The sequence below is a fragment of the Cyprinodon tularosa genome, unplaced genomic scaffold (assembly GCF_016077235.1).
Source record: "Cyprinodon tularosa strain WSP-4 unplaced genomic scaffold, ASM1607723v1 ctg120, whole genome shotgun sequence".
NCBI classification, from domain to species: domain Eukaryota; kingdom Metazoa; phylum Chordata; class Actinopteri; order Cyprinodontiformes; family Cyprinodontidae; genus Cyprinodon; species Cyprinodon tularosa.
This window is the reverse complement of record NW_024038004.1, coordinates 275277-295002: the sequence shown is the minus strand read 5'-3', so window position 1 is coordinate 295002 and position 19726 is coordinate 275277. Positions and strand designations below refer to the sequence as shown.

At 39.2% G+C, this 19726-nt stretch overlaps 1 protein-coding gene across 12 annotated transcripts in view; it reads left to right on the top strand.

The window, feature by feature from the left end:
- Window positions 1-19726, top strand: part of ralgapa1 (Ral GTPase activating protein catalytic subunit alpha 1) — an 88376-nt gene that overhangs the window by 21169 nt on the left and 47481 nt on the right. For 7 of the 12 annotated variants that reach the window (XR_005279581.1, XM_038272422.1, XM_038272415.1 and 4 more), the window contains 17 exons: window positions 3835-5637; window positions 9236-9360; window positions 9449-9683; window positions 10571-10756; window positions 10850-11020; window positions 11141-11334; window positions 11410-11508; window positions 11713-11868; window positions 12101-12229; window positions 12401-12526; window positions 13018-13076; window positions 13233-13341; window positions 17335-17445; window positions 17528-17596; window positions 17685-17822; window positions 17913-18096; window positions 19446-19564. Coding sequence is in view for 11 of the 12 variants with exons in the window: in XM_038272422.1 (XP_038128350.1) it covers window positions 3835-5637; window positions 9236-9360; window positions 9449-9683; window positions 10571-10756; window positions 10850-11020; window positions 11141-11334; window positions 11410-11508; window positions 11713-11868; window positions 12101-12229; window positions 12401-12526; window positions 13018-13076; window positions 13233-13341; window positions 17335-17445; window positions 17528-17596; window positions 17685-17822; window positions 17913-18096; window positions 19446-19564 (4013 nt within the window). In the remaining variant the exon portion in view is untranslated. The remainder of the gene's footprint in view (window positions 1-3834; window positions 5638-9235; window positions 9361-9448; window positions 9684-10570; window positions 10757-10849; window positions 11021-11140; window positions 11335-11409; window positions 11509-11712; window positions 11869-12100; window positions 12230-12400; window positions 12527-13017; window positions 13077-13232; window positions 13342-17334; window positions 17446-17527; window positions 17597-17684; window positions 17823-17912; window positions 18097-19445; window positions 19565-19726) is intronic. The other 5 variants (XM_038272465.1, XM_038272472.1, XM_038272492.1 and 2 more) reach the window with 2 other exon arrangements.

Below are 19726 nucleotides of genomic sequence, written 5' to 3'. Positions count from 1 at the left end.
TATTTCTATGTTCTTTTTAAATAAATTGCAAGTTAAAGTTGATCTTCAGATGTTTAAAATATCTTGACACTTGAATATAATCTCAGTTATATATTTCTCTTTCTGCATTATACTGGTTCCAGCATACTCCCCTTTTTACTGTACTTTATTATTTTTTTTCCAAACATAAAAAAAAATAAACAATATGATTAAATTATATAAGATTAGATTAATCTGTAGAATGTTAGAGGAGAGGGCTCTTATTTACTCTATTTGTTTTAAATTGTTTAATCATTTGTGTATCATACAAACAAAAAAAAAGTCTAAAAGTCTCTGTTATACATCATTAAAAACTTGCATGTGTAGCAGTGTTGACTTGTCACATCTGTGAGATGGAAATTTCACACTATTGTGGGGAAAAAATGCATTTTCATTTTGAAGCAGAAGCATTACAGAAGGGACTTTTTATACTAATATCAGTGTTTTAATTAATTATGATTAACATGACTCACAATAATAAGTTTTTTATGTGCATGCTCTTGTGTGCAAACATTTAATTTTGAGATTCCTAAGATTGGCAAATTCTTTAAAAACATTTAAAATCTTTAAGGGATAAAATAGAGCATCTTTGATTCCTGTTATCTGAGGAATGGCAGGAAGTACTTTATAAGTAAAGTAGGGTGGATACGCAGCCATCAAGCCCCCATAGAGAATATAGGTTCCCTTCTAGAAACTTCTTCCACCATTATTGATTGACTTCATTTTAAACACAAGATATACTTACAGGCTAACTGTGTCTTCTTTCTTTCGAAACAACTTTCAAAGGGAGTGTTTCTATGCTTATTAATTGGAAGAAAGCATCCAAAGTATGTCGCCATCACAGGGATATTTTATTATTAAATCTTATATTAATTGCAATATTACCTATATGGAATATTCTTTGTTCCTCTACATTAAATATTGGATTTTCACAACCTGCTAAAAGCAGTTTTTGTGACCTTTTACTGGTCCTCTATTTGTTCCTTTTTCTGTTCTTAAACAACCTTAATGCATGATATGTTTTCTTTGTCACAATTAAGGAGTAAAATGGCCTAAAAAGCCTCTGAAAGGCAGAGAAATGTTTGACTAGCATTCAGAAAGCCTGGATCACTATTCCAATCCAGTCCAACTTTATTTATAAAGTACTTCTCAAAGGAAAAAAAGTGCTCTACAGGGAAACAATATAACACCATTACACACTCAAAAAAACCATACAAGCATAAAAGACAATATTAAAATCAGAACTATAAAATCTAAAGCAAATTAAAAATAAAAGTAATTTAAAATAATGTATCACAGATAGGGTTGTCACGATACTAAACTTTCCAACTCGATACCGATACTAAGGAAAATACTCGATACTCGATACTATTTTCGATACCACGAGGATAAAAACAAAGACTCCAAAATTCTACATAAATATTTTCATTAATAAATAAAATACAATAAATAAATACAATAAAGGTTGTATGCTGTGCACAATATTAAGCGAGCTTGATAAAAAACGTATAAAATTAAAATTAAGTGTTCCTTCCTTGGCTATGCTTCGCACACATAACAATGACACTCGCCAAACCGGTTAAGAAACAAAAATAATTCTCAGCAGCTGCACCTGTTACAAAAAAAAGTCTGAAACTGAAAAGTGCGTAGAATTATTCAATCACACAGTGTTCTGAATGTGCATTGTCCTCTATTCTGCACTTTAGATGAATGACTGTTTAGGTGCCACTGGTGGTGGCACTGTATCGATACTTTTAAAAACGAGTATTGTATCCGGATACAACATTTTAGTATCGATACTTTTTTGAGTTTCGATACTTTTGACAACCCTAATCACAGACTAAAATCAACATCTCACACAATTTTGAAGCTAAGGCAAAGAGATGAGTTTTTAAGAGTGATTTAAAATCAGACAAAGAAGTAGACAATTTACTTTTCACTGTGTTTAGGCACGATTGCCCCGAAGCTTACGTTTAGTTTTTGGCACATGAAAAAACAGCTAATGGCTGACCTGAGTGGATCGGAGGGTGCATGAAGGTGCAGAAACTCAGAAAGATAAGATGGACAATGGAGAGACTTAAAAACAAAAGAAATTTAAAATGATTTGGTAGAACATCCGTAAATCTCATTGCACGCTATTGATCAAGAGATTTGTTTGAATTCGGATGGGTTTCAAACATTTGTATTGTTAAGTACCCAAAACAATTTCCTCTTGGACCAAAACTTAAAGAAAAAAAAGCTGCAATCAGCTCATCAATTAAATTTGAAAATATCCTGAAAGATATGTTAAATAATACTTTTGTTGATGCCTGCTTTTTCTACTCTTCAGGGTAGATGATTTACTAACTAAGTTTTAGTTTGAAATCTTATTGATTTTCTAATTTATTAAGAATAATATTACCCTAGATTTTTCATTGAAAATAAAAAATACTCTATCAGAAAACGCTTTACATTTGTCATTTTTGTAAGAATTATTTTACATATCTTCCTGGAGTGTATTGGCAAAAAAAAATAAAATAATTCCTGAGAAAGTTTAAAATCTTTAGTGATGAGGTTATTGAAGAAGCAATTTGGTTAAATTTGCTCTTAAAAGAGTCTGGGACAGACTCCATCTCATGTCCCCCAACATCAAGGTGATCATCATTCTCCTTGAGCTTTAAAATTGTGGTGAAGCCCCTGTCACACCTTGACGATTTAGACCAGCGTATGCCTGACGTATGAAAAATCTGGCAAAAACGCTGGCATATGTTGGATAAGTTATGGATACGTTTGTATAAGTTATGAGCACACTGAAGCTGGTGAAACACGCACGGCAAAGGCCGACATATGCCATACTAGGGGCATAAGTTACAGGTAAGTTGTCTGATCATTGACATATGGTAAGTGTACGTTATTCATGGATCATGGTGTCTTGCTTATCCAAACCCTATGAGTAACTTGAGCATAAATGATGCGTAACTTATCAAGAACTTGTCTCCAACGCATATCAAGGTTTTTGAAGTATTCCAGACCACCGCTGAACGTGTTTCTAACTTACATATAATGTAATATTACATATAATATAATGGCGTATTGGCAGTGTTTTGGTACAAAAGGGGGTTCACAGGAGGAAACCATCTGTACTCCTCCAGACTTCATCCCCATCATAGGGTGAGCGATAAGGTGAGGTTTTCAAGCTAAAGGTTTTCTTATTCTTTTTTTTAGCGGGCGGTAAACAGCAGCAAGGTTAATACCACGATTAAAGACGTCTTTTTATGCAGACCGGGCCCCTCCGGGGGAATCGCTGCTCCCATCGGGACACTGGCTTGTCATTTCAATGGCAGTACGCTGCCGTGCGTTATGCATACGTTAGGCTGTCGTTTTACATAAGTTCTGGATTCGTTATGAATACGCCATGTATACGCCCAAAATTTACAAAAAATAAATACATAGAAAGTTCAGCGTATGCCAGTGTTTTAGAAGATTCTGGGACGTCGGGCATATGCTGTCTAAATCGGCAAGGTGTGACAGAGCCCTTAGTTAAAACTCTCTCAACTGTGTGTATAAAAGACATGGCAAAGCTATGCATTTTGGCAATCTGTAAAAAACTGACTTTGAATGCATGATAATGATAGCATGTCAGATTCTGAGTCAAAGCAGTGCTTCGTGATTGTATTAAATCTACCATGCAGCTCTAACTGTTAGAGCTGAGGATAAAGCTGAATGGGGGCTTTTCCGCAGCATGAACATTGTATATTAATTGCATGTCATGATGGGGGTTAACATTTATTCCAAGGATCTCATCGGCTCTATTTCAATTTGCCTCCCAAATACCAGATCTGGAGGACCCCCCAATCACCTTGACGTCCCGCACCCCACGAATGCGCCATTCATCGCAGAGCGACGAGACCCCACCAACCACTTGCTCCGAGGTCTTCCCCGGAAGAGTGTGTGACCTTGATGCGCCAGGTTCGTCCTCCCTGGCACGGAGCAGCAGTGCCTCGGACATCATGGAGCCCTTCATCGCCGAGCAGGTCAAAGGTGAAGACACCCAGAGGGATCCTGTTTCCTTCCCGAATCCTCTGCACCACCACTCCACAACTACCTCCTCACTTGCAGCCAACAGCCACACAACTCAGCCTCTCTCACAATCCCGCACCTCCCCTAATCCCACACCTTTCACCTTCCCCAATGGCGTTTTCATGTCCTCAGAACTACAAGATGATGCTAGTGTTTATAACCTGTCCTGGCTCCGAGCCGGCTCTGGAAGCCATGGCTCTAGCTCTGACTGGGTGAGCGACTGGGACTCTGCCTTCACTTTTCCACCCGAAAAGGAAATTGACGCAGACGAGGGGGAGATAGGTTGTGAGGCTGAGGAGGATGATTTATTCTCCTCGATCAGAGACTACCTCATTCAGAAAGGAGGCGAAAAGAAAGAGGAGGCCGAAGAGGGATGTGATGCTGGTCATCTATTAGAAAGTTTTGTCACTTTACCTGCACAGGAGCAAAGTAGGGAGGTCGGATCCCTATTAGAGTACACAGGACAGGTAATGGAGGAGAAGAAGGTGCCAGATGAGCATAGACGGGTAAGTAAATCAGCAAGACACAGCAGTGTGGATTCAACAGAGGAGAGTGAGGCAGAGCAGCGCAGCATCTATGAGTGTCTGGAGCTGCAGTGTGAGTGGCCCTCTCCCAGTGTTAAAGGGAGCACTAGCTTAGAAAGAAACTTGGAGGGGAAAAAAGCTGCTTCAACAGGGCAGGGAGGGAAACTCGACTGGTGGAGCGAGACAGGAGGAGAGAAACAAGAGGATAAAGGAGAAACAAAAGAGAGGACTTGTTTAAGCAGACAGGATGCAATCACAACTGAATCAAACACTAAATCGTCAACTATTCAAGCCTCAGACCCTGCTAGATTAAAAATGTCCCATAGTGGTACCAAGCAGCAACCGTCTGCTGGGGCCCATGTCAGCTTCCAGCCCTCCACTGAGTCCGTCCAGTTTCACAACCCCCTTGAGAACAAGGAGGCCCACTGGAGAGCCAGGTTGCGTCGACTAAGCCACTTCCACACTCACAGCCATTCAGCTGGGGAGAGGACAGCTAGAGCTGGGGTGGGCTCAGTGGGGAAGCTAGGAGCAGAGGGTCCAGGTAAGTTTGGCTCAGGGAACGGTGCTGGACAAAAAACACGAGCAAATGAGAAGTTTTTACCTGGAGCTTCTATGGGGATCAGAGAGCCTTCTGCAGACAGCGTGGAAAACAGACAGGGGGCAGGAGGGGACAAGCAGCACCCACGGTCCTGTAAGGGATCCGGTCCAAGCCCAGAGGTGAATTCAGAGGGATCCTCAGGCACATCCGCAGGAGTGCGAGGACGTCTGGGAAGGTCCGCCCTGCGATCCCGAGTCTCCCGTTCGCGCTCCCAGGAGCCCCGCATCACTACCTCGCGACACCACCAGGGGGCTCTCCTGGGTGGCATGTATAAGACTGTCGTCCATGCCCTGTCCTCTAAACCTCGGCCCAGAGGCCAGGGGTCATCCCAGGGGTCATCGCCGCAGCGACAGGCCAAGGCCACCACGGGTGACGCATCGCTAAAGGATCTGTACTCCCATGTCCTGGGCTACTTTGGACGAAAGACGACAACGCCAGGTGAGGATGAGATGAACGAAGCGCTCACAGAGGACACAGCTGTGGAAAGAAATGCTCACCAACACAAACACCAGCCGCTCTCTTTTCCCTTTGGCTGTTTTAACTGGTTTGTCATGATGGAATGATATTTTTTTTTTTGGCTGAATCTCATCATCTTGCTCTTGGACTGAAACTGAAACTCCCTGTTGATTTATTCATTTTTTTACTCTTGAACGTAGCCCCCTCCTCCAGCCTGCCTCCCTTCGAGGACCCCCACCTCCTTCCAAAGTCTGTCACCTGTCTCTGTAGGTCAGAAGCTCCATCCCTCCTCCTTCTGTCCTGTTGTTTTTTTTAGGAGCTTTGGGATTTTAACATTTGCAACTCCTTTTCCCCTCTTCTCCTCCTCCCTTTCTTCAATATTTGCATGCGGCCTCTTAGAGTCTTTTTCTCTTCCACCATGGAAGCTGGTCCATCTTCAGTTGAACAGAAAAGAACCGCACCCTACTGTCTCTGAGAACTACAGCAAACTACGATTCAAAAGGGTCCCAGAAATGTTGCTGTATTTTCCAGCTATGGCCATTGTTTACTGTTCGATTATTATTACTATTGAAAAGAAAAATATGTTAATAAAGTGTAAATATACGCTCGATCCACTAGATGTCAGCATAGGATCTTTTGAGAAAGACCAATATACAGGTAAACAGAATTTAAGTGTGTAAGAACATAAAACAGATTGCTGCAATGGTTATTTGCCCAAATATTAGTTTAATGTTTACTGTTAATCCACTCTATATTTCTGTTTATTCTCACCCCAAATGGATGATTGGTAAAAATGTCTTGATGTTATAAAGGAGCACTGAGATTCTTTATTAGAATCCGTCTTCAGTGGAACCTCTGTTACTACAATGTTTAACAATCTTTTTTTTTTTTTTTGCCTCTCACGTGCTGCTTTTAATTTTTTTTGCCAATTTGTTTGTAAATGACATTTTGCCGCAATGCTGTTTCATCCTGAGCTAATTTGACAGGAGGGTTGAAATAGAGATCATGTGTTTTGCATGAATCTGCTGACAGCAGTTCTACTTACCTACAGTTAGTTGCATATTCTCCAGGTTCTAGGGTTTTATGTCAAAAAGTCTGATAACTATCCCGAAAGGATACAGTCAATAGAATTGATATCTGTCTCAATTATCAACAGGAAATGTTTAGCATTACAACAATAAAACTCTTCGTGATTAGCTTCTTCCACTGATATTTTGATGATTTATCTTTAAAGCTGTGCTTGGAAGGCCTCTTTACCATCACCCTGATCTTTTGTTTGTCAGATTCTTGATTGGACCCTGTTTAGGTCCCTCTAAACATTGATAATATTTCCAGTCAGAAAACAATATGTTGGTAAAATTGAAAGATTATTTATTTAAATCTGGAACGGTTCTAGAGGATTTTAGGCCGTACTGTATATATTACACTAAGAATTCAATGTTTAGTTTATATTGTGGAACAACTTTACTATCTATATTAAATCCTGAAAGATTTTTGCTCTGCTCAGTTTTTGTTGATTGAAATAACATCTGGTTTCATATAGATTTCTTAGATATTGTTAAATAACATCTTTAGGCCCAGGATATGTAGACCATAAGACTAAAAACAAAGCTCTGCTAATTTTAGACAAGCATATTCCTGTAACTCATGATGGCATAATGGCAAATAACCATTACAGTTGAATACTATTCAGATCTTGATCAGGGCCTTATATCGACTGAACTTGGTTTTAGCTTTTTTATGTTGGGTCATTTTGTAGACAGAGGTAAGATTAAACCTGCAGGGCATCACGTTTTATAGCAGGCCTGTTTCATTTTTTTCTGGGTTTAAAGTGGCAGCAGTATTTTAAAGCCGGTCTGAAATACTGTCACTTTGCATTCAGCTACTAGAAGCTCTGGTTACTTTAAACTCTTTCAGTTATTGACCTGGACGTAGGCGTAGATTCATGAGTTAGATTTGATCCTTAACTAAGGTGGCAAATTTAAATCAAAAACAATCATGGCTTTTTAAATGCTTTCTGTTTTTTAAACTCACACCAATCGCTCTCATTGCATCCAAGCTAACAGCATTATAAGCCAAAGCATCATAACTATACTACAGTTAGAAAGCTGGTTTGCTGCTTGTTTGAACCTAACAGAGTGATACTCTCTCTTTTTGCTTCTTTATGCATGGTTTAAACTAACTCCTGCATTGCTTTTACTGGGATGTCATGAGCCTGCTGTTTTGGCTTTTGGTTTATTTGACATTCTCAAAGCCTGAAGTACTTTCACATCAGGATTGCTCTTTTAATGAGGAGAAACATTTCCTTCAACTCATGTTATGACTATTGTAATGTTTTGATCTAAATCCATATTATGTTTTTTATGCATTACAAAGAATCTTAATGATAATTATCCAGACATTTGACTATTTGTTAGCCCCAGGCTAAAGTGATACTGCTCACTTACAGATGCAGTGTTTCTGGACAGTATTTAACAAATAAATGTTTTTTAATGTACAGAGCTACCTTTTTTTAAATATGAAATCTTTCTATTTAAAGATAAGCTCAAAATACGATTTTAAACTGATTATCAAGAATTATCTTGAGACTATAAGATAGTTAAACATGCTGACAGACAATTTTAATTGGACAAGCTAAGAAATAATTAGTGACAAAACAAGATGACAGTGTCAAGATAAATATATGTAAGTCTCAGATTGAAGATTTTTTTTTCAGCTTATAGGAAAGTTAAACTGTTTTAACTACAAAACATAATTGAGCTTTTGGTATCTGTGTGAGAAAAAACTGTTTTTGGATTCATTATTATAATTATACTCTAGAACTCAATACATGGAATTAATACATTGATTTCTAGGATAATTTAAGCACAGCAATCTTTTTTAATTGTTGTTTTTTTAAGGCAGTAAGTATAGCTGAAACAATTAATCATGATAAATTGATTATTTAAATAATTAGCTAATTTAGTAATCGATTAAGCGTTAACTGTAGTATAGAGATTCTAAAACATGCCCTTAGCTGAGAGAGGGACTGACTTAGAGCAGCAATTAAACCAAAATTGTAAAAAAATGTATCAACATTTTGCATATAAGATTTTTTTTTCGTCGATCGTTATTGTCCATACAGAACTCCTCAAGTGGAAATGATTTAGTTTCACCTGGTTTGATTTCATAAAAAGTCTTCTTGGAAACATTTGTTATCCGATTAAATAGTCGTTATCGATTAAAATAATCAATAGATTAATCGATTTACAAAATAATTGTTAGTTGCAGCCCTAGTACGAAGTAATCTAAGCTGATTTTATGACAAAACAAATCAGATAATTACCAGAGGAGGTAAATAAATAGTTTAGCTCAAGCTCTAACTGTACTGGAAATAAGTATTTTTCCTGAGATTACAGGTTTTGATTTGAGATAATCTTACAAAAAAACTGTCCTAAAATATAAAAACTTTGGGGATTTTCATTCTTTAGAAATAATGATCTCTCCCCCATGCCTTTTGTTGCACTTATTTCCCTTTAAATGTTTTTGTGCTTGACTGTGAAAACTTTCTCAAAGTGGGTTTGCTTTTGCATGTGTATAGCCAACAAAGAGGAGGTGGTTCCAAAGGCCCGCCCGGTGTCCACTGATGTTGGAAGCAGCAACCCAAACTTCTCTGACCTAATGGATGAGTTCATTCAGGAGAGACTGAGAAACAAAGGGACAGGGGTCAGTGCACCTTAACTGCATCTCTGTTTGTACTGAAATCTGTCTAAACCACCAAAGCTGTAAGAACCACTTTCCCCATGATAAACAGGGTCGTCGGGGAAGCAGTCCAATGGGTCTTGAAGTTCCCAAAGACCTTCCAGAGCTCCTTGAGTCCAATCAGGGTCCTGGATCAAGAACCACAGATGACCCTCGACCTGTTGATGACCCTGGAGTTCCCTCTGAGTGGACGTCACCTGCTAGTGCCAGTGGTTCTGATGTCATAAGCTCTGACAGCCAGTCAGATTCCTTTAACGCCTTTCAGTATTCGGCATGCAAATTTGACAGTAAGAAACCCGTTTTATCTACAGTAGACTCCTAAAATAACTTTGTGAAACTGTTTCTCTGTTTATTTATTTTTTTATCTGATCTAAATAAAATCCCAGCAAGATCCTTGTTTTTACACATAACTTACTTGAGATCACAACCTAAAGGGACTGTTTAATTCCAATGGAATATTATACTCCATACATATACATTCTGTATGATTTATATTTGACCTGTTTAAAAGACAAACTGCCCTAGATTCTCATATCTTAGTTGTTAATTGCTAAAATGCTAAACACCCCATCAAAAGCTGGGAATTTGTGATAAAGGAATTGAAGGAAAACAGAATGATGTGGGTTGATTTCAATTCAATTGTCACAGTGAAGCTAAATAATAGGAGTAATGTTGAATTTACCTGATATCATTCAGGCTTATAGTGAGGTTTTAGAAGAAAAAAAAAATATTTTTTTTTTAGTCAAGGAAAAAAAGCTTAATAACCAAGAACCTCGTGTTTAGTTCTGTTCAACTGTATTTTGATGAGCAGACACTGGGATGTAGTTTCCCTTGTTGATGTTCTTGTTATTTTTGTTGTTGGGTCATGGTGCAACTCTGCATTACAACACATGCAGTGTTTGGTAAACACTGGTTTTGGTTTGGTTTTATGGATCAGGACAGTTATTAACCAAATTGTTCTACAGTAAAAACTGTGAATAAATCAAAACACACTTGTTGCTGTAATTCCTCTGTAAAGCAGAAGATTCGGCTTTTTGTCGCTCTGGAGCACAGATGTGTGTTATTTCCATGCAAAACACATCAACAGGACAAATGAGGATAAAGTCGACAAAGTTTTAAATGTAACTGCAGAAATCTTGATGTCTGCAACACATTTCCTCTTTTTGTTTGGTAGATTTTGCGTTCAATTCAGATGCATGTGGAGGAGGAACTGGTTCTGGAGGAGGCGGCCGAGGCAGCTCACTGGACCAGGATAGCCTAGGTGGCGGATTGGCCTGTGACGAACATGAAGTAGCCAGTTTGACAACGCTTCACATCGACTCGGAGACCAGCAGCCTTAGCCACACAGTCACTGTTACCGGTATGTTTCTGTCTGGTTTTTTCAGGGACCAATAATCAGAAGTTATTTGCTTCTCTTTTTGTTTTAGAAATATGCCTTTTCTCACTTGGTTAGGCTCAGAGAGCGCCTCGCCCATGCATTCCCTTGGAGGCTCCCGCTCCCAGACCCCCTCCCCGGCTACACTGACGGCTGAGCACATAGATCACACACACAGTCATCCACACACACACTTACAGCTGGACCAGAAACTCCACAGCTCTGTGCTACAGACCCCAGATGATCTAGGTAAAACAGGTGGCAGGGGTTTGTTCAGTGTGTAAATCTTATACAGATCGCTAAAGTGTTTTTGCTTTACCTGGCTTGAACCAAGTAGGAGTCACTGATTGACTTATTGATCGGTTTCAGAAACAAGTGAGTTCCCCAGCGAGGACTGCAGTGTGATGGCAGGCGGCTCTTTAACTGGATGGCACGCAGATGTTGCCACGGTTATGTGGAGGAGGATGCTTGGGATCCTGGGGGATGTTAACAGCATCAAGGACCCAGAAATCCATGCTCAGGTTTTTGACTACTTGTGTGAGCTGTGGCAGAACTTGGCCAAGGTTGGTGCTGATTCTTTGCTGATGAACTGTTTTCACCAAGGTTCAAAGTTTAGAGACATTTTTTTTATTTTACAGATCAGGGATAATTTGGGCATTTCTCTGGACAACCAGTCGTCCCCTCCACCTCCTGTTTTGATTCCTCCTCTAAGAATCCTCACCCCTTGGCTCTTCAAGGTAGGTTGTTCTTAAAGTTGGCCTCTTGCTTACAGCATGCCATTGAAACTTTACCTTTTGTCTGAATAAGTGTCTCTTTGTTTGAATATGAGCATATATCTTTTAAAGCAGTAAATACGTCTACTTTGCTTAATGATTTCTGTAATATAAAGTTATATCAATGTCAAACCATTTTTATTTTATTTCCATGCCCATTTCCCTTAGACCACCATGCTGACTGAGCGCTATAAGCAGGGAAAACTTCATGCCTACAAGCTTATCTGTAGGATCATGAAGAGACGCCAAGACGTTTCTCCAAACGCCGACTTTCTCACACACTTCTACAACATCATGCACCAAGGGCTGCTGCACCAGGACCAGGTCTGGTTAGCTTGAAGCATCAATTACAAATAGCAAAATTTAGAACTCAGCTTAGCTCAGATGTTTTATTAATTATTCATGATATTTTATTTTCAAAAAAATCTTGAAAGTGCCAGTAATGAATCAAATATTTCTGTAAACTTGGACGTTTTGTGTAGCATTTTTTATACCTGAATAAAATTGAGTTATTTTTAGGTTGTTTGTCTTAACTTTCTTAAGCTTTCATTTGTAGGACATTGTGAACACAATCATAAAGCACTGCAGTCCCAGGTTCTTCAGCATTGGTCTTCCTGGAGCCACCATGTTAATCCTGGACTTCATCATTGCAGCATCCAGAGTCACTGCATGTTCCTCACTCAATGTAAGAGACAGGAATGCACACATAGTCCTGTGCATGAATGAATAGAGATAAATGTAAGAGAAGGTATTTAGTAACTTTAGACAACAATGTGATTGTTGCACAGTTGATGAATTTATTGTACTCTCTGTATTGTTTAGTTTTCTTTTCACTTCGGTCCTTCTTTTGTCTAAGGCTCCAAGAGTTGAGGCCCAGATCCTTCTTGGGTCTCTGGTGTGCTTCCCCAACTTTTATGAGGACCTCGCTGCTCTCCATCCCACTACTGCTGATGTTGTGCGGACTAAGTTTCCTGAGGTCAAGGTACACAACATTAACGCACTTGATTTGTGTGGTCAAGACAGTCAATACGGGAGGAAAAATGTCTTTTAAACATTTCCAGAATCTTGATCTGCCCTCCTTTTTAGTCCAGGTCAGTCCCAACCTTGTAACTGCTGCCTTCTTGTCCATAGGGGATCTCAGCACAGAGTATTAGGTTAATGTCTCATCAGCTATTCCTGAAACAGCTCGGGGCTGTGGGAGTAATGTTGTTTTTGTTGTTGTTGCTGTGTAAACAGTTAATGCCATGCGTGGCAGCACCTCAGGCCCTCTCTTTGGTTTCTTACGAGCCAGAACCTCGTTTTGAATTGCTAAACAATTATTAACGCTGACAGAAAAGACCAGCAAGTGTGCAAATTTGTCTGCAGCAGAGTCTGTAATTTGTGCTGTAGAATTGTGTGCTATAGATTGTACACCGTTTTACACAGTCTTTGCTGTCGGAGTATAATAAACCTTTTCTTTTTGTTTCTTTAAAGGAACATATTATCAAAACTATCCTGACCTCAGCCAGAGATGAACCCTCTGCTCCTGCAAGGTACGATATTCAAACCATTGTATTGCATCAAAGTTATTCATAAGTCGGGGGCATATTTGTTTCTGGTTGTCTCAGATGAGGATTGATGTGTTATTTTATTGTTTTGTGTTTTTTTACTGTGTAGATTACCCCTAACTGCTCTGTCCCTGTTCTCAGGTGTGTAGCTCTGTGCAGCCTTGGTATCTGGCTGTGTGAAGAGCTGACTCACGGAACTGAGCATCCTCAGATTAAAGAAGCCCTCAATGTCATCTGTGTCACCCTGAAGGTAAGTTTTGTAATTATGAATTTTAAAATGTCACAGTTTTGTTTTTGTTTTTTACAGTGTCCTGTCTGGCAATGTGGCAATAAGAATACTTGTCTCGATGCCAAAAAGAGCCCAACAGATTTAAAATGTCACAGTTTACAAAAAAAAAAGCTTTTAGTTAGTGCAGCCGAGGCTGTATATTGCTTACTAGGACTAGATTAAAAGTAAAATAACGAATATCAACCGGGAAGTGGCTGCATTTATCAGTCTAGTTGTGTTCTGCTGTAGGTCTCAGTGAAAAGAAAATGTATTTTATGCAACAATCGCATGCACTTTATAGTCTATTTAGCAAATAACTTTCATAATATGTATTAGGGGTGGAACGGTTCACAAAATCCATGGTTCGGTTCGGTTCACGGTTTCGTGGTCACGGTTTTTGGTTTGGTTCGATACATGTTGATTGTTACCCCGAAATCCCATAAAAATTTATGAAATTAATGAAAAAAAAAATAAAAAATTCATGAATTATTTTTAATGATCCGCAGAAATCTGGATCATTTCCGCATGCTTTGAATTTAATCATCTTGCGCATGCCCTCTACGATCTCCAAGGAACTTAGAGCGGAGCAGACGGGAGCCACAGCAGAGGCTGTAGGCTTTGCTTTGTGCAGGTGGTCTGGAGCGCAGTGGGGCGGAGCGGAGCGCTGACGGAGTATGTGGGATTTCGGGGTTAGCCTGACATGTTGGTCATGTTGCTGTTAGCATAAACAAAACGTGTTGCACAATGCTTGCACACTGTTGCACTTTTATCCACAACTTTCTTTCCGCCGTCATCGTAGGTTAATCTAAATGCAAAGTGGTCCCATACAGCAGACCTATAAAGTGCTGCTGGCGCGTCTTCCAATTCCTGTTCTTTCCCACTCGCCATACCCACACAATTCTCCACAACAACTGATTTTTTTTTCTGCTACACCCGGCTACGCTGCTTTGCTTCTTCTTCTTCTTGTTTACTACTGGTGGTTGACTTTGGGCGCAGTACCGCCACCTTCTGCTCTGGAGTGTAAACGCTTCGCCTATGAGAAAAAGGAGCAGCGCATGAACCGAACGCAACACACGCGAATCGAACCGAGACAGTCGAACCGAACGGTTCGGACGGTTTTCATAAACCGTTCCATCTTTAATATGTATATACATTTGTTTTTTATAATTTAGATTAAAACTTTTTCATTAAGATGAACTAGTGGTTTGCTTAAATCATCCAATCAAACAAATTTGGCAATAGTTTTATGAAAAAAAAAAGTTATCTAATAAAAATCTTCAGGCCTCGCTCGTATACAATAAATTATTTTGCTTTGGCCCGTTTAGAAAGGCATCTTCATTGTATATTCTACTAGAAAGTATAGCAGGAGGACTTTTACATTGTCTAAACTTTCAAGGATTAACTTTGGTCGTGCCAAGCATCTCACTTCAATTTAGCTGTGACTGGTACGCATAATCGTTGACTGAGAGAGTGAATACGTTTGGTTAAAATAACAGATTATTTTACACTATAGAAAGCAGGAAAAAATGTCAAATTAAAAAAAAAAAATTTTAATGATCATAACTATTAAAAGATACAAAGTGCACCATTTAGTGAGGATCCCATCCACAATCTGTTTTCTTATTTTTATTTTCTATTTCTCCTCCCCACTGTAGAGCTAAATTTTTAATATAAAAAAAAAAAAAAGCTATTTAGATTACAGTTGCAGATCATTTGAATGCATCCAAATGACAGCTTAATGTTTAATTATTAGGCTTTGGATTTGGCTACTAATACCTAAAGTAGGATGGAAACCATTGTTAGAGATGATTGCTGCTCTTTGTGAAATTGTCCCAGTTGTTATTGTCCGTTTCATGTGACTAAACGGACGGGCCAATGGATCAGAACAATACTGTCCAATATTTCCTGTCTCATCCGGAGCCAAGTGGTTCTAGATGGACAGAAACAGACACACACATACCTCTTCGACCTTGGAATCCCCAGCTCGTGTATCGGCAGCCAATGTTCTGTAGAGGGACTGCACCAGCGCACATTTACATTTGCTTGCTCCTGGGAGCAAAACCTGGACTGTAAATATGTTTGGTTCTCCTTCAGATAGCAGACTAATCCAGGGGGAATGCTGCAAGCTGTGACAGACACACACTCCCTGTTACATAAATATACACTAACATCTTCTTCACTTCTGTATCTCTTGCTTTGGTAGCTGCAGCCAGTCCCCTCAGCCACAGGCTCCGTGACATACACACACACAGTTATACACAAAGATTAAGGGATCGTCTAATTTCCACGCAGACACTTCCTCCTCTTGGCCGCCTGATCTTCCTTCCCTTTCATCGAAGAGAATTTTTTGGGTTTGAGGCGTTGGCTCTTATTCGAGCTGGAAGCATAGATCCAGCTTTTTCTGATTAATCACTCTAAGGCTTATTGTGTGGCAGAAATAATTCAGTTAATTTACATCTTTACTTTTATGTAATATTTAAAAAAAGTTCTTTAAAAAATAAAAATATAATTCAGTCATCTTTTTTAACATTACTTTGCCCATCTTAAGAAACCCTGATGGAAAAGTAACACAAATTTCTGAGTAACTAAACCGAATGAAAGCATTAAGCCTGCAGTATCATTCATCCCTTTCCTCTTTCCATGGACTTGTAACTCTGAGAATAGATAGATTTATATAAAGTTATTTGACCTAACCATGATTTGGCAAACTAGGCTGCTCTGAATGTGAAATTTTTACTTTTTTTTTTAGTCGTAGGGAAGTCATATTTAAATATCAAATCATTCTGGCTTAAACATGTATATAAATCTACTCTTTATCAGACGATATTGTCCCAAAAGTTAGAAATTTCTATTTAAAAAAAAACTCCTGTCTTAAAATCTGTGGGGATTTTTTTTGTTATCTTATGCAGGCCAGTTACTTATACGTTATGTCCCAGTGTTCACAGGGATGGATGTCTGTGTCTTTGGGAGGCTTAGAGCTAACAGAACTGGCAGCGTTATGAGGCAAGGGCTCAAACATGTACGGCTGTAAGCCTTCTACACCAAACCAAGCTTCTGCCGCCATGGCGTCCTCTTCAAAACATCTTCGTCCCGACTTTCCTCCTCTAAATAAAAAATATATGATGGAGGAGACTCATCCACGACCTCCGACACTAAACTCTCCTCCTCTTGCATGTTTCCACTGTCCATAGCGTTCCTTGACAGTGTCGTTTCTAAGTCACCAATTTAGTGCTACTTGGTCCCACCCGCTTCCTAATGACTTTAATCTTTTCATTTATAGCCAGTTAACATTTTTGTTCAGTCTTTTGAATATATACTTATGCTGCTTAGTTACATGTTTCTAATAAACATTAAAAAAAATAAAATAAATGACAAAATAAAATATAAGTAGTTAGTCTGGATCATGTTTCCAGATAAAAATAGTGTCTTGAATTATTTTTTCAACAAAATTGTGAAACTCAGTTTTTCTGCCAAGACAGTCCTGTAAGTCCTGGATATTAGTAAAAAATAAGTTAGCATTTACATTCCTAAAATCAGCCCTAAGACCTCATATCTACTGTCAAGCATAAGTATTGGGCTCTTATCATTTCGGTAGGCTTTCTACATTCTAGCATAACATCACTTTGCAGACATCTAGTTCACCCTAAAAACCAGCGGCTTGCATCGACTCATTGACTCGAAGGCAATCTCTCACACCACGCATGCTTGTAGAAACAGTGGAGAGGAAAAATTCCCTTTTAACAGAATGTCGAACATCCATTCATTGTCTTCTGATTGTCAGCGATCAAGGTGCGGGGCTTAACCCACACTAAACCCAGACCTACCTCTCAATGTAGGAAGACCCTTCTACTCTCTCTGGGAGATTCCAGGGTCTTTCCAAACCAGAATCAGGGTCTATTTTCCCTCTTTAGTGTAATCTGTCACTTTACTTGTGAAAAATATGGTAACCTTTTTTTTCCATTTCTTTTTTCCTAGTACCCCAATAAGAATGTAGCGTTGGTGGCATCGGATATCCTTCACCTTCTGATCAGTTACGTGGATCATCTTCAAAAATTCCCCCCTGATATGCCAAAGAAGATCGTAGAGGTTGTTTTCTATATTAAATGTTTTTTTTTTTTGTCTATTTGTTTTTGCAATTTTAACAGGTTTGTCTGTTTTTCTCCTGTAGATTCTAATTGCCACCATCACACATTTACTGCCCAGTACTGAGTCGTCTCCTCATGAATTGGATAAGAGGGTAACAAATCTCTATACTCTTAAATTTTTTTTACATCTAGTTGTGAGTAGAAAAGGGGGTCATGCGTCTTTTGCTGTGTGTGTTGTAGCTTGTAGTTTCCCTTTTGTTGTGCCTCTTGGACTGGGTAATGGCTCTGCCGCCAAAGACTCTTCTCCAGCCTGTTCAAACACGAAGCCCTCCTGAAAAAGAGCAGCCAACCAAAACGCTGCTCAGCTGTATTTATAAGGTATGTGTTTTTCTCACCTTACCTTGGTCGGTAAAGCACAGACTGCTTTGGGCTCTTTTCGTTCATGTTTTATCCTTAACATGCTTACAGGTCCTACATGGCTGTGTTTATGGTGCACAGTCTTTCAGCAGCCCAAAGTACTTCTCACTGCAGCTGTCGGACCTATCAAGTCCAGATTACGACCCGTTCCTGCCATTAGAGAGCCTCCGAGAACCAGAACCACTGCACAGTCCGGATTCGGAACGCTCCAGCAAGCTGCAGCCCGTCACTGAAGGTGATTTATCCAGACTGGCTTTAAAAGAAACCAATATGCTTTTGAAGCATGTAGAGTGATGCACTGGCACACAAATTCACAAAATCTCTGCACAGTTTGAGCAGGAAGAAATGTGTATGCTGATGCACCTTCCTGAATCCACGTGTAATACTATATTTCCCCCCCTCTGTGATCCAGCGGGACTAGAACAGGAGCTTAATCACAGATTGACATTTAAAGTCCATCCTTCTCTTCACTTCATTTTTTTTTCTCAGGTGTTATTTTTTTACTTGTATAACATCCTTTGACTGTCATTAAGTTTTATTTTCTTTATTTTTGCTCTTCCTCCAGATCCAAGCCCCTAGGGTTTAAGTTGTCACTGAGAATGCCAGATCGATATAAATCTGTACTAAAGGCACGGTCCGTCAATAGCTACTCATTAGAGAGTCTGCTTGCTTAACTTGATGTGTTTTTATGTAACTGTGTTGAATAACAAGGGTCTGTATCTAATGGCACGATAATGATAATAATAATAATAGTTATAATAATTGTTCTTACATAGATCCTAGTGGAAAACCTGTTAAACTATTAGCAGAACATCCAGACCATTTTTTTCGTGTGGTCTTTTTTTGTCTTGTAGCAGGCCAATCTATGCATTTTGTTCAAAAAGTATTTGAACATCCTGCTATTTTGCAAGTTCTCCCACTTAGAAATCATGGAGGGTTCTAAAATTTAAAAACCGTGTTTGGAGGAAGAACAATGATGTGTACCATCCCAAGAACACCTTCCTTACTGTGAAGCATGGCGTTGGTAGCATCATGCTTCGGGGGTGTTTTCCTGTACTTGTGACTGGGCGACTGCACTGTATTAAGGAGTGGATTACCAGGACCATGTATTGCGAGATTTTTGGAAACAACCTCCTTTCCATAGTTAGGCTGGGTCTTCCAACATGACAGTGACCCGAAGCACACAGCCAGGATAACCAAGGAGTGGCTCTGTAAGAAACATATCAAGGTTCTTGATTCTAAACCCAATCGAGAATTTTTGCTCAGACTCTGTGTTTCTCAGCAACTGCCCAGAAAACTGACTGATCTAGAGAAGATCTGTGTAGAGGAGTGGGCCAAAATCCCTCCTGCAGTGTGTTTAAACCTGGTGAAAAACTACAGGAAACCTTTGACATCTGGAATTAGAGGTTAGACTGATGTCAAAAATTGGTATCGGCACTGGCCTTAAAAAAAAACATCAATCGATCTCTATTGAGAACTCAGGATTTAGTTTTTGTTAAAGCTGTGATGTTCTGATAAATTATTCCATGGTTGTGCATGTCAAGAAATTAGGTGAGAAGAAGTTTTTAATTGTTGTCTCTGCAGTTCGTAGTCGTATCCAGCAGGGCCTGGTTTCCATTGCAGCCAGAACCGTGATAACTCATCTGGTCAATCATCTGGGACATTATCCAATGTCTGGAGGGCCCGCAACTCTGTCCAGTCAGGTGCTGTAACCATTTTGGTCTAATAGGAGTTGAAAATGTTGTTTTTATAAGTATTGTATTTTTATAAGGGAAATGTATTGATTCAAACATATCCTTTTTAAAAATTATTATTATTTTTCTAGATATTTTTATTATTTTGCTAACTTAAAGTTTGTTTCACAG